This window comes from Notolepis coatsorum (genome assembly GCF_963971535.1).
Source record: "Notolepis coatsorum genome assembly, chromosome: 11".
NCBI classification, from domain to species: Eukaryota; Metazoa; Chordata; class Actinopteri; order Aulopiformes; family Paralepididae; genus Notolepis; species Notolepis coatsorum.
The window spans coordinates 87,978,056-88,002,968 of record NC_140175.1 but is presented as its reverse complement, the minus strand read 5'-3'; the positions used below and the strand labels follow the sequence as shown (position 1 = coordinate 88,002,968).

General features: G+C 43.6%; 1 protein-coding gene across 5 annotated transcripts in view; it reads left to right on the top strand.

Annotated features, from left to right (window-relative positions):
* The window catches only part of ptpn13 (protein tyrosine phosphatase non-receptor type 13), a 153,718-nt gene that overhangs the window by 47,971 nt on the left and 80,834 nt on the right, over positions 1-24,913 (top strand). For all 5 annotated transcript variants that reach the window (XM_084324404.1, XM_084324405.1, XM_084324402.1 and 2 more), the window contains exon 7: positions 13,625-14,251. In XM_084324404.1, coding sequence (XP_084180530.1) covers positions 13,625-14,251 — 627 coding nt within the window. The remainder of the gene's footprint in view (positions 1-13,624; positions 14,252-24,913) is intronic.

The window sequence follows — 24,913 nt, the reverse complement described above, 5'->3', positions numbered from 1 at the left end:
ACTACAGTGTCTTTATACAGCCAGTGTAAATCAGTCGTGTTCACAAGGCAGCCGACAGCCCTGAGGCCACTCTGTGTGGTGAGAGAGTGCAGTTGAGTATCCAGAGAGTAAGTGAAGTCAGTCACGTCTTGTATCAACAGGTTAGAGGGTGGTAGGCGGTGTTGTTGCTGGACTGGATTGGCTACAACACCACAGCACGTGTTCCATATTGCTTATTAAAAGCACCTGCAGTGGTGCGATGACTTCCTACAGCTGCTGATCCAGAGGCAGCGATAGGGGACTCCATATTATCCAGATTGAAGACAAACTCTGTTCCCAGACCAGCTCTAATGGTATTAGTATACTTGGAAATGTTCTGTTTAGTACGGACCCACGTGAACCTGGTTAGAGACGGTGGGTTCGGATTTAATCGACCAAATAAAACAAATTGAATAGATTTAAAAATGACTGCATCAATGCTTTGAAACATTTCATTGGTGGCAGTTAAATGTTCCGAAGCGTCTTGTGTGACGGGATCGGTTACATTTTTGGGGTTAAAATGAATAATTTAGATGCACAGACTAATGGTTACAATTATTTAACCCTTGCACTGAAGAACCATATGAGTCTGTTTTGAAATTTTCTGGACAGCCTGTGTGTTTGCACAGTTGTAAAATCAATCAAGGACCAAGAACCACATTAGACGTTGCATTATTTATTCTGTGTGTCTCCGTTGGCAAACCTGTCTTTTTATTTAGGAAAAATTTTCAGACTGGCCCAGAACAAGTCGGAACAGTGCAGAGGGAATGTTTGCAGATGATGGTGTCTTTTATAATGGCTGTGTGATCTTGTCGTTGTTGACTCGCCCACTGTTCTCAAGCCAAGGCTGAGTTTGGGGCACTTGACACCATGCCAAATAATGTGAGTAACAAGTCATGAAAGATTTTTAAAGGTGCTGTAAGTGGTATTTTCTTGGTAAAATGGTCTACATGTTAAAATAATAGCTATACATTCTGACAGCCATCACTGATATCGAGTGTTTGGTCAGTAACATGGGTCTTTCAGTCCCTCCACTCTGCAGTAGACGGAACATCATCTTCTGTTATCCCGTTCCCACTTTATCCAATCAGGAGAGAGAAGGAAGGAAACTATAAAGGAAAGAAGAGTCATTACGTCAGAACGCCAGCGTTCTATGCTCTGCTTGGTGCCAGTTCTAGTATTGAAGCCTATGGGAGATGCATGGAGAAGCAAAATATGCAAGCTATTTGAGGAAATATACAGCAACCAATATATCAAACACTATCATTAGCTAGTTAACAATGCAACAAATTGCAAATGATTCTGACACCCAAGTTAATAACCTGTTTAAATGACTGCTGATCCCATTTAACTCGATGTTGGCCTGAACTGAACGCTTTCACACTTGGCACCGATGTGCGTTCACACGCTACACAGTGACGTAATGACCCTTCCTTATTTTATAGTTTCCTTGCGGGATACCAGGAAATGTATTTTCTGTTTACTGCAGAGCGGAGGGACTGGGACATGTTACTGACCAAACACACTGTATCAGTGATGGCTGTCAGAACGTAGAGGTACTTGACACTTATTTTTACAATAGAATACCACTTACAGCTCCTTTTTTTTTTTTTTATTTAGTGTGGGTTCTGTTCTCATCGACTGTGTACGTAGTGTGAAATGAGCTTTTGGAAAGGTTTTCAGGAATTAACACGGTACTTTATCAATTACATGCAAAAATACTGGAGTTGTTTCTTTCCAGGAAGAACTGTCAAAACACTGAATCATTACATGTTTTATACATATTGATCTGTGTCAACAGACACCATCACCCTTTCTAGTACTATTGGCTAAAAGGCTTCTGTATCATCACCTCACTGATTATGTACATAGTAATTCTACTTAAAGGAACACGCCAACTTTTTGGGAAATTCGCTTATTTGCAATCTACCCTGGAGTTGGACAAGCAAATGCATACCCTTTTCTTCTCTGTGCATGCATTAGGCTTAGGGAATTTTTCGATTTGCATGTTCTTGGTATCTAGGGACATCTATGGATCTCAGGGAATGTATTCCCAGTGTCAGAAATACTGTCTGGTTCATCACAATTTACTCAAGCCTAGTAACAAAGGAGAATATACATATTCATTTTTTTTTACTGTGAATAACACCATGCTAAAAATGACCAAACCAATGAGCTCATTCAGCACCTTCTTGAGATCACGTGTACAAAAAATCTAAGCAAATGAATAAAAGGAAGATGATGAGACTGTACTGAATTCTGCCATCCGGACACATGCAAATGATCTTATTATGACCAAGTCGCACATCTATGGATCGGGCCAAATCTCCTCTTTCCAATGGCAGAGTTCAATCTGGATTTAGTATCACCAGGCGTGATTCACAAACTGTGAATGAAATCTACTGTAAAAGTACAGTTACTTTTTTATAATGTCAAGTCAAGAGTTTTATTTGTCAAGGCATACAAGCATACAGTGAAATGCGGGTGGTCATGCCCGCAGTGATTGTGCAATAATACAAGTAATAAAAATAAGAATAAGACATAGTGTAGACATAGGATAATGTAAATTTCTCCGCCATTTTTCAAAAATAAGATGAATAAAAAAGAAGAGAAAACGCAACATTAATTCATACATTCTGTAGAGATGGATTTATGGCGTAATGTCATTGTGGGTCTGGTACCGGACCCCTCTGGCTTAAAGGAAAACTCCAACATTTTGGGAAATTAGCTTATTTAACATCTTCCCTGGAGTTAGACAAGAAGATACATACCTTTTTTGTCTTTGGGAATAGACGCTCCGTTAGCATAGCTTAGCTTCATCACTGGAAGTGAGTAGGGGCCGGAGCCTTACAGTGCCTTACAGTGTATTGCAAGGTCTGACATTGACCAAACTTTATATGCATGACCTTGGTGGGCTCTAGGTCAACTCCTGAAAAGGGGGTCAATGTCAGACTTTGCAATCAAAAGTTAGGGGGCTAATAACCCTTGCCATAATTTCAGTGTGCCCCCTAACTTTTGATTGCAAGGTCTGACATTGACCCCCTTTTCAGGAGTTGACCTAGAGCCCACCAAGGTCATGCATATCAAGTTTGGTCAATGTCAGACCTTGCAATACACTGTAAGGCACTGTAAGGCTCCGGCCCCTACTCACTTCCAGTGATGAAGCTAAGCTATGCTAACGGAGCGTCTATTCCCAAAGCTAAAATGCACGCACAGAGACAAAAAAGGTATGTATCTTCTTGTCTAACTCCAGGGAAGATGTTAAATAAGCTAATTTCCCAAAATGTTGGAGTTCCCCTTTAAGAGGTTAAGAGCCAAATCCATGTGTAGTCCCATTGATGGTTGTGTTTTTTTGGGTTTAGTTATGATCATTCTCAAATGATTGACTGGGGGGCACCCATGTTTTTTTTAAATAAAAAATTATTGACTGGGGTCATAATACACGTGCAGATAAGCATGACTTTCTTTTTCTTCTGTAATTATTTACATTTTATTGTTTCGATTTTAGATTTTTGATTTGACGTCTGTGAATACATTATTTTCCATCGTGGCACATGCCTACAACCGGCATGTAGAATAGCTTGAGATCGGGGCTTTAGGGTACAAAAGGTACAGACAGACACAGAATTATTGTAAACCATGGGGGAAGAATGAGGGTTTTTGTTCATCCCAGAGAAGTGAAAATGATCCCTGTGTGTATGAAGTGGGAAGCCTGAGGCTTTGAAGTGAACCTGGTGGAACGGGTACGCAGGGCTTCTTTGCAGTGAACCTGGTGGAACGGGTACGCAGGGCTTCTTTGAAGTGAACCTGGTGGAACGGGTACGCAGGGCTTCTTTGAAGTGAACCTGGTGGAACGGGTACCCAGGGCTTCTTTGCAGTGAATATGGTTGGTTACCGTTCACATTTGAACCGGCACCGATACCTGTGAATCGATACCGGTACCCAACGGTACCTTTTTTGGTACTTTAGTCTCTAAACATTTAATCTACCTACCTCAGTTGTAAAAAAAATTGTCAACTTCAAATGATTTATTATTATTTATTTAGAACAATTTGTTAATATACCGTAAATCCTCAAATATAAGGCAGGTCTTCTATTTACCTCAGCTGCAAAGAGCACCAGGCCTTTTTTAGAGAGAGGCTTATATAAGAGGCAGGCCTTAATTTAAAAAAATTACACTCATGGACATAATCCCTTCATTTTCAGACTTTTATTGCATTATTATTATTATTATTATTATTATTATTATTATTATTATTATTATTATTATTATTATTATTATTATTATTATTATTATTATAATTTTTTATTTTTATTTTTTAATACGTACATTGTCTGTCTACATTTATTTAGACTAGCATTGGTACCGTAATTCCTCTAATAGTAACCCCGGCTTGTATTTGTTTCAACTGTAGTGGCCGGGTACCAGGCTTGTATTAGGAGGAGGCATGTATACTGTAAGAGAGAGGCCTATATTTCAAATTTTCAAACAGATCATAATGAATAAATCAACATTTTGTGTCAGTTTGAACCCAGTAAAATGTACTGGGTTCATTTATTGAAACCAAGTACTGTATGAAATAGTAAACAGTGCAATTACAGGTGGTCACTGGTCATTTCAACGTTTTCAAAGTGAAATCAAGTAACTTTACCTTAGCAGCTCCGGGTACAGTAGGTAGCAACGTTAGCTCTCATAACGTTAGCCAGTTAGCAGCTCCGGGTGCTGTGGGTAGCAACGTTAGCTCTCATAACGTTAGCCAGTTAGCAGCTCCGGGTACTGTAGATAGCAACGTTAGCTCTCATAACGTTAGCCACTGGCTCCCCATTGCTGCACGAATCCGCTTCAAGGCCCTTGACCTAGCATACCGTGCGGCAAAGGGAACTGCTCCCGCCTACCTCCGGTCAATGGTCTCTAACTACACACCCTCAAGACCCCTACGCTCTGCATCTTCTGGCCGCCTCAGACCTACTCCTATCCAAGCTCCGGGAGGGTCATCAAAGAGAAGTCGCCTATTCTCAGTCCTTGCCCCACAATGGTGGAATGAACTACCCACCCCAGTTAGGACAGCCGAAACACGTCCAATCTTTCGCCGTCGACTAAAGACTCACTTCTTCAACCATTATCTGAATTAAAAAAAAAAAAAAAAAAAAAAAAAAAAAAAAAAAATCTAACCCTAACTAACCATACTGTCATGCACTTGTCCTAATAAACTAACCTACACTGTAGCACTCAACACTTTGATGAACATTGTTACTCAGCTGATAGAGTTGTGCTCTTCCTGATGGCTTGTCGTACAGAACTTGTAAGTCGCTTTGGATAAAAGCGTCAGCTAAATGACTAAATGTAAATGTAAATGTAGCCAGTTAGCAGCTCTGGGTACTGTAGGTAGCAACGTTAGCTCTCATAACGTTAGCCAGTTAGCAGCTCCGGGTACTGTAGGTAGCAACGTTAGCTCTCATAACGTTAGCCAGTTAGCAGCTCCAGGTACTGTAGGTAGCAACGTTAGCTCTCATAACGTTAGCCAGTTAGCAGCTCTGGGTGCTGTGGGTAGCAACGTTAGCTCTCATAACGTTAGCCAGTTAGCAGCTCCGGGTGCTGTGGGTAGCAACGTTAGCTCTCATAACGTTAGCCAGTTAGCAGCTCCGGGTGCTGTTGGTAGCAACGTTGGCTCTCATAGCATTAGCCAGTTAGCAGCTCCGGGTACTGTAGGTAGCAACGTTAGCTCTCATAGCGTTAGCAGCTCCGGGTGCTGTGGGTGGCAACGTGCTCTTTTACCGCCAGCTGCTTTCAGCTCTGTTGTTGTTGTTGTTACGTGCTGCGTGCGACCCGTGTTCCATACGGAAGTAAGGAGAGGTTCGCTCACGCGTATATTAGTAACCCGGTTTGTATTAGGAGGCCGGCTTATAATTGCTTAGCTCAACAGCGCACCCGGATATTAATAGAGACCCGGATTTTAATAGAATACAGGTTACTATTAGAGGAATTACGGTATTTAAATATTGAGTGCAGTTGAGTAATTGTGGGATTAACGTAATTCACACACTGAAGTTGGAACTGTCTATACTAGGTTGTGGGGTCCGGGGACGGTTTAGCGTGTGGTACCTTCTCGACTTCCTCAGTTGAATCGAGTTGTTTACATGCAGTAGCTTTAGCTACTAACGTTATCATAGCATCATGGTCTGTAATGTGTCAACTGGACAACGCCAGCCTCGTCTGCCAATGCCATATAGATAGCTAACGTTAACGTTTGCAAACGAAGTCAACGTCATCCAGCTGACACCACAGATCTACCATATTATGACAACGTTAGCTAGCGGCTAGCGCTAAAGCTAACCAGAGGGAAACGTTAATGTACGGTAGTCAGTGTAGCGGGAGGCAGCACTTGATTTCCATTGACAAGAGTTTATCTCATTCTATATCACGGCACGAAAAATAAAAAAAATACTTTTTTTTGCAACCTTATATTGGAGACAGGCCTGTGTTTGTCTAAATGCATCAACACCCCCCCCCCCCCCCCCCCCCCATTATAAGAGGCCCCTCCTTTATCGGAGGTCCCTCCTCTATTTGAGGATTTACGGTATATATAATATTGCAGCGAGCGTTGTCTGCATCTAGCTTTGTAAAGTGTAACCACACTTGCGACCGTTTTCGGCTTGCCATTGCCCCGACTGCTTTGTTGTTGTTGAATCAAGTCAAATCCTAGGTAAGCGTGTATTGTGCGCGTGAACTTTGATGTGAACGTGCGGCACACTTCATAGGTTTCGTTTTTTTTCTTCTCATTACCAAAATGTGGCACCGGTGGATCTCACGTGAATCGGTACTCTGTAGTACCGACGTGATTTGGTCGATACCCTTAAAAGTACCGGATTCGGTACCCATCCCTAGCAGTGAACCTGGTGGAACGGGTACACAGGGCTTCTTTTAAGTGGACCAGGTACACAGGGATTCTTTGAAGTGGAACAGGTATGCAGGGCTTCTTTGAAGTGGAACGGGTACACAGGGCTTCTTTGAAGTGGACCAGGTACACAGGGCTTCTTTGAAGTGGACCAGGTACACAGGGATTCTTTGAAGTGGAACAGGTACACAGGGATTCTTTGAAGTGGAACAGGTACACAGGGATTCTTTGAAGTGGACCAGGTACACAGGGATTCTTTGAAGTGGACCAGGTACACAGGGATTCTTTGAAGTGGAACAGGTACGCAGGGCTTCTTTGAAGTGGAACAGGTACGCAGGGCTTCTTTGAAGTGGAACAGGTACGCAGGGCTTCTCTGCAGTGAACCTGGTGGAAAGGGTATGCAGGGCTTCTTTGTGCCTGTGCTCTACGATGGATGAACCTCGCTGGGCATCGGGCCCTTGCTTCACTCAGGAAGACAACCAGCCTCGACATCTCCTGCCAGCTCCGAAGGAAAAGAAGGAAGAAAGGAAAAGAAAAAAAAACTTCTGGACAGTTTGAGGGAGAGGGAGAGAAAAAAAAACGTGAAACTAGACGAGAAGCCCTGTACCACAGACCAGGACAGGGTTTAATTTAGGAAAATATGACCAAATCTTCCCAGTGGTTTTTCGAGAGGGCTCCGGTATTTCTTTCAGGCCACGGAGAGGAGAGCGGAGCAGCACAAACATGGCCGCCGTCCGGGTTATGTAAGCGCTGCATGGCATTGATTACAGATACATATTTTGGAGTCAGCCAGTGAAACTGCTGGTCTGCTGTTTGTATCATTGCTTTGTTTCCTGGTTGAGCAGCAGCCAGGCCGAGGGAAAGTACATGCAAAGAGTGTTACTAAGTTCTTAAGAGTCTTTCTTCCCAAGGAGTGGCTCTCTCGCTCTCTCTCTCTCTCTCTCTCTCTCTCTCTTTCTCTATTCTATTCCAGTGGGTCCAAGCTGTTGTTTAGGATCATTTCTTCTTGGAATAATTGTATCTGCGCCCAGGCAGCTAGTATGAGTCAGTCAGTCGATCCATTACAAAAATGTTCACAACACAATTTGTTTGCCATGACATCCTAAGAGACCTAAAGTTTTGCACAATGATGGATATTGGTGTGACGATGCATCACAATAAATATCGCACCAATCAGCCAGATGGTTGGTGGCGCTATAATCAAAGGTAAAAATGTACAACTTTGAAAAGCCATAAGGTGAAGTGCCCCTTTAAGATAAGATATTCCTTTATTGATCCCCTTGGGGGAAATTCTGGCATCATAGCAGCATGGGGGAAGGGGGGAGGGGAGGTACAGGTATGGGCAGGGTAATAGAAAGACTTGAATATAGGCAATCAAATTAGTTCTGGATATAAATTGGCATGATATACGTTGTAGTCTGTGCAGGTTTTGGTGGTTAAGAGTCAGACACACTTAGTGGTCAGACATTCCCAATAGTTCTTGAGTTCTCTGAGCATTTTGCCACTGGGATCCCACCATTTAGAGTTTTTGCAAAGTCACAATTTTGACAAGACATAAATTGTACACCTTTTTGTACACCAAGTGTTAATCCTGAAGATTGCCTGTTAGGTGGATTTGGTTATGCAGCGTGGAGCAAACGTGGAGGTGATCTAGCAGTGATTTAGCATGTTTTGGATGAAGAAGACTTGGTCATCAATGTCGTCTGGATGAAGAAGACTTGGTCATTAATGTCGTCTGGTCTGACAGTAATACTGAGCAACACATCAAATAAAATGTAAAAGATAATGCGTCAGCAGACACAATTGCATTTGGTAAATTGACTTTGAACCCAGGTCTCTTGCGGTGGTGGGAGAGAGCTTAGAACGCTACACTGATATTTCTTACACGATCGCTGGATTGTCTTCTTTTTTCCGGTCACGCGATGATTTTTGATTATCTGCAGGTTCTGTTCTTGTTCTTGACTGGTTTGTTTAGCCAAGTCCTCTCTCTTCCACATTTGATTTGTGTCATTCTTCAAATCTTGAATTGAAAACCTTTATTTATCCCTATAGGGAGATTCAGGTGTCCATCACAGCATCAACAGCAATTAATACATGTTAAAAACAAAGACTGACATAATAAATAGAGGAGATAAAAAGTGGTGAAGGAGAGGGGGAAAACGTATATTTCAGGTTGTTGTATGAGGTAGGTAGTTTTGTTATGATTACTATGATGAGTAACTTTTCCACTAAGTAACTGCATAGAGAGAATGGCTTACAGTGCTCAGTGGTATTGTTACATAAGCTGTTGTACATGTGGTGTTGTTTCAGTGTTTTGCTTTAGTGTGTTCTTGACAGCTAAGCCACACCGGTGATAGTTGGCAAACTTGTGGCAACAATTCAGTCATGTGTCAAGAATGAAAGCAAAGCCTACAAAAAAACAACCTCTGACTAATTTTACATTTTCAGTTCTTGCTCCATCAAGCTAGTCCTTGTCTAGTGCTTGTCTACCCACAGTTCCTGGAATATTGTCTGCCTGTCTTTGATGTTATGTTTCCCTGTAAAGAACCAGCATATGTTTTAGAGATTAAAGCACCACATGCAGCGTTTTATAGGCCAAACCCTCTCTCTCTCTCTCTCTCTCTCTCTCTCACTCACTCTCACTGTTCTAGTATGTAGAGTTTGTCTAGAAAGCCAATATATATAAACATCAAAAACATTCTCCATGCACTTCCATAGAAACTGAGGACTGTATCCTGTTTAGTATTATAAGTTCAAGCTGCTCCATTTGCAATGAATGGGAGACTGATTTAGTTGGACCCACAGAACGATTGTTTTCTTTTTTTCATCCAAATGAGGCTTATTATATTCATTGTATTGTCATCTGTAAATATCTTTCCCAATTCGTTGTCTATGGCGCAGCATCAGACTTTATACGTGATGTCTTCACAAGTTTGAGTTTTAGCACTCTTAGTTTTTGGATTTGGGAGAGAGTTGCTCATTTTAACGTAATATTTTTGTACCGTCTTAGACCAGAGGAATAACGTGTATGAATTCTGGAATTGGGGGAGTAGGTCCCCTTTTATTTCTGTTATGACGGAAAATGTTTTTAGCGCGAAAACGACGTGGGAAAACGACGCAGCAAGGCTATACTGATTGTATAGTGTACCATTTAACTCTGTATAATGCTATAGTCGCAACCTGGTCCCGAAAGCGGGCATCGAACCAAGGACCTACTTGGCTGTGAGGCGTTACATTTGCACTCTGGTTGGATGCCAAACTTATTTTCATTGTACTGTACTTGTGCTGTATGATGACGATACATTTTAATCTTAAGTCTTACGCCTTTCACTGCCGCACTACCAAATGGTTAACCCTTTCACTGCGACAATACACAGACGGTTAACCCTCTCACTGCCACAGACCAGCAGGTTAACCCTTTCACTGCCACACTACAGAAGGTTAACCATTTACTATCACACTACTGTGCGATAGTAAAGGGTTAACCTTCTGTAGTGTGGCAGTGAAAGGGTTAAGATATCTGAATTCTAAAGAAAAATAGAAAATAAGGAGAAAAAGTGGATCAATAAAAAAAAGCGATCTGAATTCTGATATCATGAAACCCATTGATGGAATGGGACCATCGGAAGAACTTCATACACTGAGTGGTGCCACCACTGTTGATCCTGATCGCTTTGTCCTCGTTGGTTTACTCCACAAGTTGATTTGACTAATTTGCCCATCAATGGCCTATTGTTGTGCTGCTCTCAGGTTTCCCCATCAGACTCTGACCAGGACACTGAACCCAAGCGTTCTTTAGCCCAATGTTTTTCACCCTTTAGGGGGGCATCGCAAAGCGATGGATACAGTAAATATACATTAGATTAGATTCAAATGTATTGTCATTATACAGCACAAGTAGATATACTATAGATATATCTACAGATATGTAAAAATAATTGTATGCAGGTATATGTACAGGCGGATGTGGATATATATATATAAGAATAAATATACATATACGGTATATACAAGTGTTATTGTACATGCTATCATACAGAGTTATATGGGTTATATGCGGGTGTAGGGTTATATGCAGATCACATGTATAAACTTTAATATAGACAGTCTGTCTGCAGAGAAGTCGGTCCACTCAAGTCACTGGTAAATTACTGACGACACGGAAAGATTAGTTTACTACTAATTTATTACTCGAATGAAAGGTTTGTGATAGAAAAAAGACCCCCCCCCCCCCCACTTAGACCAGCTGTTATTCATGTGCCATATGCCACAGTTACCATGGCAACCACTCACTGCGCGATTCCCAGCCTTTTACCAGGCATCGTGACTGATTTAAATCTTTTGAAACTCCCATTTCACCTCAAGATGCTGTAAACCCCACGTAAACTCACATCCCTATTAATTATTTCTCTCTGAATATGTTTGTGTTTTGTATACATTCGTTTTGTTGTTGCCGCCATCTTTAGTGTTTGGGATTTCTCCATTCAAAACTACTGCAGTGCTCAGTCTCCTCCATTATATAGGCCGTCTCTGGTATAGATCCTTTTTTGTTGTGAAATAATGAATATTTGAAGTCTATAAGCTCTCCAGTTATTGGACCATATTCACACTGCAACCATTTTGCTCCTCCGGAATTCCCGAATGCCATCCTGAACGTGACATCGGAGCAAAACGGCCCGCCGCGTGAATATGGTTAATTATGGTTAAAAATCATTCACCACCTGGTCCATGTTTGACCTAGTAGGGGGTCACGAATAGGCTTCCCGCCGCTTGTAGGGACCAAAGAACCGAAGCGGTTAAGAAGCACTGCCTTAGCCAGCAGCCCCAGCACTCGGTAAGCAGCACCTGAGTTATCGATCCCAAATGCATTCACCCTGTGTCATACAGTGGTTGTCTTTGGGAGGCCTTCTGAGGGTGAGGCCGGGCGGCGAGGGGAAACCCTGTCTGCTGAGGGTCGGGGCGGTGAGGGGAAACCCTGTCTGCTGAGGGTCGGGGCGGTGAGGGGAAACCCTGTCTGCTGAGGGTCGGGGCGGTGAGGGGAAACCCTGTCTGCTGAGGGTCGGGGCGGTGAGGGGAAACCCTGTCTGCTGAGGGTCGGGGCGGTGAGGGGAAACCCTGTCTGCTGAGGGTCGGGGCCGAGAGGGGAAACCCTGTCTGCTGAGGGTCGGGGCGGTGAGGGGAAACCCTGTCTGCTGAGGGTCAGGGCCGAGAGGGGAAACCCTGTCTGCTGAGGGTCGGGGCCGAGAGGGGAAACCCTGTCTGCTGAGGGTCGGGGCGGTGAGGGGAAACCCTGTCTGCTGAGGGTCGGGGCGGTGAGGGGAAACCCTGTCTGCTGAGGGTCGGGGCCGAGAGGGGAAACCCTGTCTGCTGAGGGTCGGGGCGGTGAGGGGAAACCCTGTCTGCTGAGGGTCAGGGCCGAGAGGGGAAACCCTGTCTGCTGAGGGTCGGGGCCGAGAGGGGAAACCCTGTCTGCTGAGGGTCGGGGCCGAGAGGGGAAACCCTGTCTGCTGAGGGTCAGGGCCGAGAGGGGAAACCCTGTCTGCTGAGGGTCGGGGCGGCGAGGGGAAACCCTGTCTGCTGAGGGTCGGGGCCGAGAGGGGAAACCCTGTCTGCTGAGGGTCGGGGCGGCGAGGGGAAACCCTGTCTGCTGAGGGTCGGGGCCGAGAGGGGAAACCCTGTCTGCTGAGGGTCAGGGCCGAGAGGGGAAACCCTGTCTGCTGAGGGTCGGGGTGTTCGAGGGGAAACCCTGTCTGCTGAGGGTCAGGGTGTTCGAGGGGAAACCCTGTCTGCTGAGGGTCAGGGTGGCGAGGGGAAACCCTGTCTGCTGAGGGTCGGGGCGGCGAGGGGAAACCCTGTCTGCTGAGGGTCGGGGCGGCGAGGGGAAACCCTGTCTGCTGAGGGGCGGCGAGGGGAAACCCTGTCTGCTGAGGGTCGGGGCGGCGAGGGGAAACCCTGTCTGCTGAGGGGCGGCGAGGGGAAACCCTGTCTGCTGAGGGTCGGGGCCGAGAGGGGAAACCCTGTCTGCTGAGGGTCAGGGTGTTCGAGGGGAAACCCTGTCTGCTGAGGGTCAGGGTGTTCGAGGGGAAACCCTGTCTGCTGAGGGTCAGGGCAGAGAGGGGAAACCCTGTCTGCTGAGGGTCAGGGCAGAGAGGGGAAACCCTGTCTGCTGAGGGTCAGGGTGTTCGAGGGGAAACCCTGTCGGCTGTGAGTGACAGCGCTGGAATTGCCATATCTAATAGCCGTGTCATCCCGAGGCCGCTAGCAGAACTAAGTGGCAGCTTGGAGAGGCACAATAAGGCGCCCATTGTTTTGCCCTCCTTCAGCTAAATTGAAATCCACGTTTAATCCCCCTCGCCTCGCTCCGCTATTTAACATAAAACATAAGCTCCCTGGACTTTCTTAATCAAGTGTAGTGTTTAGAATAATGCCATGATACCATGGATACGGTTTCATCTGCAGAGCACGGGACGTGTTGCAGTTGATCTCGCAATCTGGCTTAACCGTTATGTGACACAGATATGCTGTGAAATTGAATCAAGGTAGTTTTTGTGATGTTGAGGATCTTCCTGGCTTTATTAAAGTATGGATACTTGTGATTTGTGGCTCTCCCCGATGCTCTTCCCAGCTTTTAATAAACTTGGAACTCTTGATAACATACAATCCTTCTTCTCATGTTCTTCTTAACCGTTGTGTTCTGTCCCCTTTGTCAGGGAGGAGCGCCGCCCCCAGGGTGCTGGAGCGCTACCGGGCCAGAACTCAGGAGCTGGCCTCTCTGAACCGGGGTCTGAGCCGCTCCATGGGCTCCCTGCCCATCCAGGACCTTCTGAGGGAGGACGAGGGGGCGGCCTTACAATACCCCCCGTCTGACTACCACCCCGGCTCCGAGTCCTCGGCGGACCTGTGTAGCCACCCCCGCAGCACTCTCCAGCACCAGCACTCCTACTCCCACCTGTACGTCCAGCAGAGGGCCCGGCCTGTGGAACTGGACGGCAGGTCTTTACCGTACCGCGGCGTCGACCCGGCCTTCGCCCAGGCCAGGAAGACCTGGGCCTCCTCCGTGGACCTGGCCTGCATCGACCCGGACGCCCTCCGCTTCGGGGCTCTGGAGGACGCGCGGAGGGGCAGCTGCGCCATGAGCAGCAGCGTCATGAGCACCCGCTCCACGGGCAGGCAGAAGTCGGCCTCGCGGGCCTCCAGGGACAGAGAGCTGGGCGCCCTGGAGGGCAGGAAGCCACACCACCACTCGGCACTGTCCATGGGCTCGGCCCTCACCAACGCCTACGACAGGATCAAGGAGAGGCAGAGGAAGCTGCAGGTTCTCCGGCAGGCGATTGACGGTGAGTCACCTCTTAAACATCCCCAGTTTATACCGGGTAGCCTGGGAGAAACCAGTGTCTGCTTGTCTGTAGAAATGAGTCATCCCGCACCGATCGACTACAGGCGACAACCCGGGTCCTTGGTCGGCTCTCTGTAGAAGGGTTTGTGGGCGACCCGGTGCCCTTGTGTGACATATAGGAACACACCGTAAAAGGGTGGTTTTCATATTTGCGCTGCCCGTTGATGGTTTAGAGATGCCTTGGCTTTTGAAGCATGTTCTGAGTGATGCTTTAGATTTTTGTTACATTTCAATTAAGTCAGAAACTTAACACAAACTTAACACAACACAAAACAGCTATTTACTAATAGTTATGTTTATATCGATACAACACATGTTCATCAAAGTGTTCTCCTTGGTAGGAAGAGTAGGTTTTGCCTAAATATAAATAATGATTTGACAGTTTTCTTTTTTCAAACTAATCTTTTGGCCCAAAGATGGTGTAAACGGTATGTAAAAGTGATATTTACATCAGCACCTGACCTGATGCCCTCACACACTTTTGGACCAGACATCTCTCTTTCCCAGACATACGGTATGTCTCTGGTGTACACCCACGAATGTCAAAACTTTATGGTTCAGAGTAGTGGGAGTTTTGTAGTTTTGGCTTGATTTATTTGGGTTGACGGTGAGATCTTTTATGTTTTTATCTTTGAGAAGCTAGCCAGTGGGATTAGCCGAGCATTTGCTCACTCTGGTATGTTCAAGGTCGCTCAATATCTGAATTCTGGACTGTTTTACCAGACACAGACAGAAATAGTCTGCCTGCCTGTATTTCGTTCCGCAACTGAAAGATTCCAACCCGATGCTGTGCTCGCTAGGATTTCACAGCGTCGAGCCAAGTCTGCGTATACCACCAAGACCATGAAACGTGCCCTAAAAACATAGGGCACAGCAGCGTGAGGTCCTAACCCTTTTTCATTTAGATGCACAGGAAGCGACAAAGTGCCTTACCTCGCGACTGCGTCAGGTGGTCGACGGGTGGCAGTAAGGCGCCGTTGCAGCAGCCCGGACAGAAAGAGCTGAACGTTGAGAGAGACTGGATGGGGTGACGTCAGCAGTCAGACAGACACCCCAGCTAGTTATAGGCTGCGTGTCCCGAGAGTGTCCATCAGTAACTAACTACTATGTGGGATGGAGGAGGCCGGGTGCTGGCTGCAGCCAAGAGCGACCGGCGGTGGACGCCGTTGGCCGGGCGGCGTTTGTTTTTAGCCAGAGCGTATGAGTCAGTGTTACAGTGGTTCCCAAGTGGCTGATTCTAATTACAGGCCGGTTTAATTCTAGCCTGCTAACTCTTACACATATAGCAGAGCCAAGTCTCTCTCTTTCTCTCTCCTTTCCTGTCCTTACTGTGTGTGGATGTGTAACACATGGGCCCTCATACTGTACACACACCTTATAGGCTCTTCTGTTCCTGTCCTTACTGTGTGTGGATGTGTTGGGCCCACATACTGTGCACTAGGTCTGTCCCCTCTCTAAGGATTTGTATAGTCGACTTTGATTGGCCAAAATGTGCCGGTAGTCGACTACCACCCGAATGCATTTTTTTTTAATATATATACAGGTGCAGCTCAATAAATTAGAATATCGTGGAAAAGTCTATATATTTAGCTGTATTGATGCAGTAATTTGTGCAAAAGGAGCCCCAACCAAGTACTGAGTGAACATACATGAACACTAGTTCACTACAGTCAGGAAATATACTCCAAATACAACTCCCAAACGTTCCTGTAAACATGTTGTGACCTGTGTATTTACCACGTCTCCCAGTCACACAAGTCACACAAGTCTCCCAGTCACACAAGTCTCCCGGTCACACGAGTCTCCCGGTCACACGAATCTCCCAGTCACACAAGTCTCCCAGTCACACGAGTCTCCAAGTCACAAGTCTCCCAGTCACACAAGTCTCCCAGTCACACGAGTCTCCCAGTCACACGAGTCTCTGTCACACAAGTCACACAAGTCTCCAAGTCACAAGTCTCCCAGTCACACAAGTCTCCCAGTCACACAAGTCACACAAGTCTCCCAGTCACACGAGTCTCCCAGTCACACAAGTCTCCGAGTCACACAAGTCTCCAAGTCACACAAGTCTCCCAGTCACACAAGTCTCCCAGTCACACAAGTCTCCCAGTCACACAAGTCTCCCAGTCACACAAGTAACAAGTCTCCCAGTCACACAAGTCTCCCAGTCACACAAGTCTCCAAGTCACACAAGTCACATGAGTCTCCCAGTCACACAAGTCTTCAAGTCACACAAGTCACACGAGTCTCCCAGTCACACAAGTCTCCCAGTCACACAAGTCTCCCAGTCACACAAGTCTCCCAGTCACACAAGTCTCCAAGTCACACAAGTCTCCAAGACACACAAGTCTCCAAGTCACATGAGTCACCCAGTCACACAAGTCGCATGAGTCTCCCAGTCACACAAGTGACTTGGAGACTTGTGTGACTGGGAGATTTGTGTGACTGGGAGACTTGTGTGTCTGGGAGACTTGTGTGACCGGGAGACTCGTGTGACTGGGAGACTTGTGTGACTGGGAGACTTGTGTGACTGGGAGACTTGTGTGTCTGGGAGACTTGTGTGACTGGGAGACTTGTGTGACTGGGAGACTCGTGGGACTGGGAGACTTGTGTGACTGGGAGACCTGTGTGACTGGGAGACTTGTATGACTGGGAGACTCGTGTGACTTGCGTGACTGGGAGACGTCGTAAATACACAGGTCACAACATGTTTACAGGAACGTTTGGGAGTTGTATTTTGATTGTATTTGGAGTATATTTCCAGACTGTAGTGAACTAGGCTAGATATTATCCTGATGAATTGAAAATGGGGGACCCTGGTGGAAACAAGACGAAAGTCTTTCTCTGGTCTGCATCCCCTTAACAATTGTGTGTATTGAGCTGTACTGTATTGTACCCATTCTGCAATCTGTTAATAAAGTTTTCAATCAATCAATCAATCAATCAATCAATCAATCAATCAATCAATTCAATCAATCAATCAATGTCTGCCCCACTTCCAGTGATGAAGCTAAGCTAGGCTAACGGTCTAGGTGTTCCCTAAGCCCAATGCATGCAGAGAGACGAAAAAGGTATGCATCTTCTTGTCTAACTCCAGGGAAGATGTTAACACTTTAACTGCCGAAAACGCCGGAACTCATCATTCCCCGCCATGCTCAAGTTGCCGAGGACGCCGTAACTCGTCTTTGATATCAATATTTCAAAAATCTGTGATCGAAATCATATTTCCGTTCCGGAGCCTTGACACACAGTGCTGATCTCCTCTCAACCCTCTAGCGGTTCAAGAGCGCCATCTGGTGGCCGATCGGCAGATCGAAACCGGATATCAACCTTTGAACCGGCAGGACTCACTCCATATGGGGTCCGGGCACTCGCTAATGTTAGAGAGACTCTGTCTTCACACAGTGAACATCGATCGGTGGAAATAACTCGAAAAAACAACATGATTTGGACATATATACTATTATACAACCTGGAAATAGATCGGTCATTTCAACATCCCATAATCGAAAACTGTCTACTCCACGCTGATCGCCCAACGGCCCGAGGAGACTGGGGTGAGTTTTAGCGTGTAGTATTACCGTGTTCGATATAAACTGCTATGATGAACATATAACCCACATTAGATGAATGGTATAACGTTGCCCACGGAATTATAAACGCCCCCTCGCCCATCCGGTCAACATCAGATGACTTGTAGTAAATTCTAAAAGTACGTCCAGTTGAAATTTTTGATCTCGCACAGATTCCTACCAAACTGTATTTGATCATCAATATAATGCATTTGGGGCTATAAATCACGTTCTGGAGAAAGCTGCAGAAAGAGATGAAAACATACTTATACTTTAGACCATATTTTAGTATGAATATGTGAATGAAAAAGTTTAACGTTGCTACACCATGAACAATACATATAGGACATTGAATGGGCCCTAATAATGGCAATCTAGCAATAGAATTTAAAAAGTTATAGCCCTGCAAAGAAGGGGAACTTCTCCATGTTAAATAGAGCTGGCAAGGGATGTATCATGAATTTAACCTTGGGCAATCAAAGTGTTAAATAAGCTAATTTCCCAAAATGTTGGAGTTTTCTTTTAATGTCTGAAGGAGTCGACTGAAGGCTCCTTGTCCTCTGCGAAAGCATGCAATTGGTCCACTGATGGATACATCTTGATATTTGTCTAGTAAGTAAGTAAGTAAGTAAGTAAGTAAGTATTTATAAAGTGTGTTCATTAGATGGGTGAAATCCTCGTTTTGTGCCCGTTTTCTTAGGGAGTTAGCCACGCTTCTAGGCCTCTTTGCTTTTGGAAAGAATTATCCAAAAAAATTATAATAATATTCAAATGTATTATTATTATTATTTTTTGCATTCGACTAAGAGGTTGGCAGTCGACTACGGCTCCTTTCGATCGATTAGTCGGCTATTCGGCTAATCGAGGTCAGCCCTACTGTACACACACCTTTATAGGCTCTTCTGTTCCTGTCCTTACTGTGTGTGAATGTGTAACACATGGGCCCACATACTGTGCACACACCTTATAGGCTCGGGGTCCGTTTTTCAGTTGAGTCACATAGCAACGTCGTTGGCTGTACGTCGCTTCCTGGCGATAGCATCAGTATGTCATTGAGTCAACCCACCACTATGCTTTCCTGCTAGCTTGTTACATTTACATTTTGTCATTTTGCTGACACTTTTATCCAAAGCAACTTACAAATTGTGAACAAGTCAGCAGGAAGGGTACATCTCAACATGCCAGCTAAGAGTCAGTGGCATTGTTCGTCAAATAGAGTCGAACATGACAGTGTTACTCTTGAGTGCATAGTATAGACATATTGGCATGATGGGTAGTAGCAGTGTTTCCCACAGGAAAGGGTAAAAACACTGAGTAGTATAAGTATAATAGAATAGTAGTAAGGTACATAATAGTAAGACGGTAAGAAGGTTAGTGTTTTTAGTAATTTTTTCCCAGATGTTGTTTGAAGAGGTGTGTTTTTAGTCGACGGCGGAAATTTGGCCAGGATTCAGCTGTTCTGTGGTGGGAAGTTAATTTCACCATTGTGGAGCGAGGACCGAGAATAGCCTGCTTCACTTTGATGACCTCCCAGGAGCTTGGATAGGAATGGGTCTGAGGCGGCCAGAAGATGCAGGGATTTTGAGGGTGTTTAGTTAGAGACCATTGGCCAGAGGTAGGAGGGAGTTAGTGTTAACTAGTGATGCACGATATATCGGCCGCCGATATAATATCGGCCGATATGGCCGTTATGGACGTTTTTTTACACATCGGTATCGGTCCGATATCAAGACAGGGAATGGGCCGATATGGGCAAATATATATTTAAAAAAAAAATTATCTTTCAAATTATTATTATGTTTCAGCCTTAAATAGTTTCAAAATATCAGTACCGTACTTTTCGGACTATAAGCCGCGGCTTTTTCCCCCATTTTTCGAACCTGCGGCTTATATAACGGTGCGGCTTATATGTGGACAAAACCCGAAAATCTAAATATTGCTTTTTTTACTGCATTGAAATGTTATTTATCTGTTCCCTTATTTACTTAATACAACTTGTAAATGAGTTCATTCTTGTTATTTGTCCGACAGTATTGTGTCCCAATGGGAGTCATTATCTGTAGAGGTGGGAACTTAAAGCTCAATATAAGAACGGCCATGCACCACCACCCACAGAATCGAGAAAGAGCAATCAATCTGTCAATCCTTTCCGTGTCCGGGCCGGGTGAGGTTTCCCGTGTTGAGTCATATTAAGCCGCAGGCTCCACTCCTTACATATGGTAATTAAACATTAAAACACATGCCGCTTATAGTCCAGTGCGGTTTATATACCGTAATTCCTCTAATAGTAACCGGGTCTCAAATACAAGCCGGGTCTCTATTAATGGCCGGGTGCGCTCTTGAGCTAAGCAATTATAAGCCGGCCTCCTAATACAAGCCGGGTTACTAATATACTGAGCTGCATACTGAGCTAGTTACTTGATTTCACTTTGAAAACGTTGAAATTACCAGTGACCACCTGTAATTGCACTGTTTACTATTTCATACAGTACTTGGTTTCAATAAATGAACCCAGTACATTTTACTGGGTTCAAACTGACACAAAATGTTGATTTATTCATTATGATCCGTTTGAAAATTTTAAATATAGGCCTCCCTCTTATACAGGCCTCCTCCTAATACAAGCCTGGTACCCGCTACAGTTGAAACAAATACAAGCCGGGGATACTATTAGAGGAATTACGGTATGTACACATCATTCAATTTAGCTGCTGTGACTTATAGTCGGGTGCGGCTTATAGTGCGAAAAGTATGGTAATTTCTGAAAATAAGTTACAAAAGTAAAAAAAATAAAAATTCATTTTGGAAAATAGTTCTTTATTTGATTATCATAAAGTGTTTTCTATACAGAGATATTGACATCGGTAAATATCGGTATCGGCCAGAACAGCAATATTAATATCGGTTATCGGTATCGGCCACAATTTTCACATCGGTGCATCACTAGTGTTAACTAACATTCAAGCTCGAATGGTGGTGTTGCCTTTTGTTATTATAAACGGCTCTGATGTTAGTACGTAACTACGTACATGCCACAAAACATGTTTGCTTGTTGTCATGGGCAAGCCAGCCAATTCATTCTTCACATTAGCATGCTAGCAGAGAAGCATAACGGTGGGGCCATTGTCTCAAATCTAGGAGTTTCTTTGACTTGGGAGTAATCACCAGTCAAGCCCACATCAAATTGATAGCTAATATGAGGTAAACTAAGTCCTTACTGGGGTAATGTTTGAGTAAGAAAGCTTCTTTCAGATGGAAGACATAACACTATCTCACTGGCCTTTTCTCTATCCTTACAGGATGCAAACCTCTGTCATGTTATGTTGTTTTGATGTTACCTATTGAGTGTTGACGTTAGGTATAGCTGGCTAATGTTGATAACGCTAAACATGTAACATTGTACCAGGTGTGCACAAGTTTCATGTGCAAACAAAATGTTATGAATAGACCACTGCAACACTTCCGGTATTCTGAAATCATGGGAGAGAAGCTTCGGGCCGAGATTCGATTTTAATTCGAAGCTTTGAGCTTTTTTCGTTGTGGGACTTGTACAGCACTTTGTTCAACTTTGTCAGTGCTGTAAAGTTTAAACCTTTTTAAATCTTAGACAAACGATACACTTTGCTTTCATGAAATATTGTAAGCCGTTATTTGAGGCTTTATAAAAGCAGCACAATGAACACAAATCTGTCAGTGCCAAGTCCGACCTCATCTTAAATAACAAACAGCATTGCTTGTTGTAATTAACAAAGAGGCAGAGTTGATTTTGAAATAATAGGAGGAAACGTCATGCCGTCTGTGATGAAGCTGAAGCTTGGGTGTCATTGGACCTTCCAACAGGACAATGATCTCAAGCATACCTCAAAGTCCATCAAGGCTTGGTTTCAGAAGAAGAAATGGAAGAGTTTTTTTTAGAGTGGCCATCAGAGTCACCTGACTTGAACCCCATAGAGAATCTCTGGTGGGATTTGAACAAGGCAGTTGCAAAACACACACCAAAGAATATCACTGAACTGGAGGCCATTGCCCATGAGGAATGGGCTAAGATTCCTCAGGAACGCTGTCAGAAGCTAGTGTCTGGTAGAGCCATATGAAATCCGTTTTATTTTTTTCCAAATTCCATTTTATTTTTTTCCAAATTCCGTTTTTTCCGTTTTAATATTTCAGAATTCTGTATTTTGCTTTGTACGCTCATTTTACCATCAGAAATAGTGTCTAATAAGTGGGAATTAATAAATGTCCACAATTTAATAAGATATAACAGTCCATTTAATAGGGCCGTCTTAAATACTTTGAAGCTTCGAAGCTTCGTTCGATGGGCATGGGATTCGAATATGAAAATAAAATTTGATTATTAAAAAAAAAAAAAAAAAAAATTATATATATTTGAGCAAAATCAACTCTGCCTCTCTTTGTTAACTACAACAAGCAATGCTGTTTGTTATTTAAGATGACGGACTCGGCACTGACAGATTTGTGTTCATTGTGCTGCTTTTATAAAGCCTCAAATGACGGCTTACAATATTTCATGAAAGCAAAGTGTTTTGTTTGTCTAAGATTTTAAAAGGTTTAAACTTTACAGCACTGACAAAGTTGAACAAAGTGCTGTACAAGTTCCACAACATAAAAAAAAAAAAGTAAAAAAAAAATTTTATTGCTCAATTCCGCGATTCCGTCCGCGATTCCGTGATCGCGGATTCCATATGGCTCTAGTGTCTGGCTATGCATCACGTTTGCAGCAGGTTATGACAGCAAAAGGGTGCTCTACTAAGTACTGAAGATGCTTGTCATGAAGGGGTTGAAATGAATCATTTTGAGACTGCAGTAGTCATTAAAAGTAGCATTTTGTGTTTAATTTGGATAACAACCCCTGTAATATTAGTTTCATTAAACAACTTAAGCAGTTCTTGTGTAATTTGTTTATTGTAAACGGTTGGGAAATTGTATATTTTGCCAAAAAGCCCAATATGCAATGGGGGTTGAATAATTTTGATTGCAACTGTATAATGTACATAAAAAAGAAGGTAGCCAAGAGTGTTTTTGTTTTGAACAAGGCAAAGAATGTGCTTTATTATAATTCTATGCGAATATTATATTGTTCACTCATCCTACCATATTTGAGTTACTGTGTGGAGTAACACGTATGAAAGCAACATAAAGCCATTATTTATATTACAGAAGAGAGCAGTAAGAATAGTTCACAAAGTAGATTCAAGAGAACATACCAATGAATTATTTATTAAATCCAGACTGTTAGATCCTGATCAAACTGGCCAGTATCACGTCTTCGTCGGTTTGGCTCTCCATCCAGTTCCTCTGCGTTGTGTCATTTTAATGGTCCTGACGTCTAAGACACTGGCTGATAAGATCCTTATCTCTCCCCGTTAGTACAATCCGCAAACCATAATAATTCTCCACCTCCGTAAGAATCCGACACTTCGACAACGTGAAATACCTTACAAGGAAAAGCGTGGTTTTATTTGATAAACAGAAACCTCAGCTTAGATGTTAACAGATTGTATTGTCCTTGAAAAGTCTATTCTAATGATCTTTCGGTGTGTTCGTCTATCGTCCTTTTGTTATTCAGTCCAATAGTGTTCAGGCCTGGTCTTTAGCCTAACCCTCCTCGCGTTAGCCGAAGCTAATGATGATGTGGCATTCTCCCCCCCCCCCTCCTCTCTGTGATGAGAGGAGAGAGTATCTTGGTCTCTTCCCTCCTGTGGGATTCGTTTCTTTGGTCTCCCAGATTTCTAGTCTGCCCTACACCCGGAAACACCGTTCGACTTATAGATCTTCGCCGTAGCAACGACGGCCCGCCTTCTGGTTGTCATGCGACGTGCTGTCATGACAACTGCATAACCTTTACACACATTTCACGTTTCATTCACTGTTGCATTAAAGAGGTCACCCCTCTCCCTCGCTCTGTACCGCTCCGTTATCTTTGTTCTTACAAGGAATTCAAAACATTCTCTCGCTGGCAATGTGCCTCACAACAATCACTCTGCTCTACTGAACCACCGTCTCCTGCTTCCATGCACATTTCGATCTCACCGTTTTAGCTGTGGTCATCCCCCCCCCAATCTATACATCACATACATTGAAAAAGCACCCCAAATCCTTCAAGACTATTGAAACTTAAAGAGTTAGCTGAAATACAGACTTTATTAGTTTTGTTTAGAGCAAAATGCAGAGTATTACCAGCAAATATACAGAGGTTGTTCGTTCCCTGTCCAGATGACAGCAGAAGGAAATTCAATTTTAAGCACCAATTTGCACGCACCACCTTAAAACAAAGGTGCACCTCAGTTATAGGTATCAAACTATGGAACTCTTTGCAGAATGATGAAAAGAGTTCTACTAATATATTTCACTTCAAAAGGTTGTACAAAGAAAAAATAAATAGACAGTATAGCACAATTTAGTATAATATTGCAGTTTAGCATAACAGGATAACATAGCATAGAATTGCAGTATAGGCCAGTATGAGTATAGTAATATAGTATATAGCAGCGTAACATAGAATAATAATATATAAAAATATTGTATAATACTGTATACCAATATAGTGTAGTATAAATAGCATGACTTAGTTATATTATAATAAAATAAAAATTAAGAAATGATATAGTATATAGAAGTATAATCTAGAATAATACATTATATAAATGTATAAATACATGTGTGTGTATAAATTAATGAACCTGAATATGTAGTTTGACTGATAGATACACAAAATGGGTTTATTTATGTTGATTTAATTTAGTTGTGTTGATGTTTCCATTTTTGCAAAATGGGTATATTCTGTTTGGTTTTACGCAGTCTATCGGTGTGTTGTATGTGTGTAGGGGCTGGTATATATAAGAATTTGTCTTCTTCCTGTTCCTTTCGGCCATGGAATTTGGTGAATTATATTAATATGTACTGTTGGACTGTGGTAATTCCAGGTACCAATAAATAAAAAATTATTATGATGATGATACGTTGGGTTGTTTCTGTATTTTCCTCCCATCCCAATTTAGTCGTTACTGACC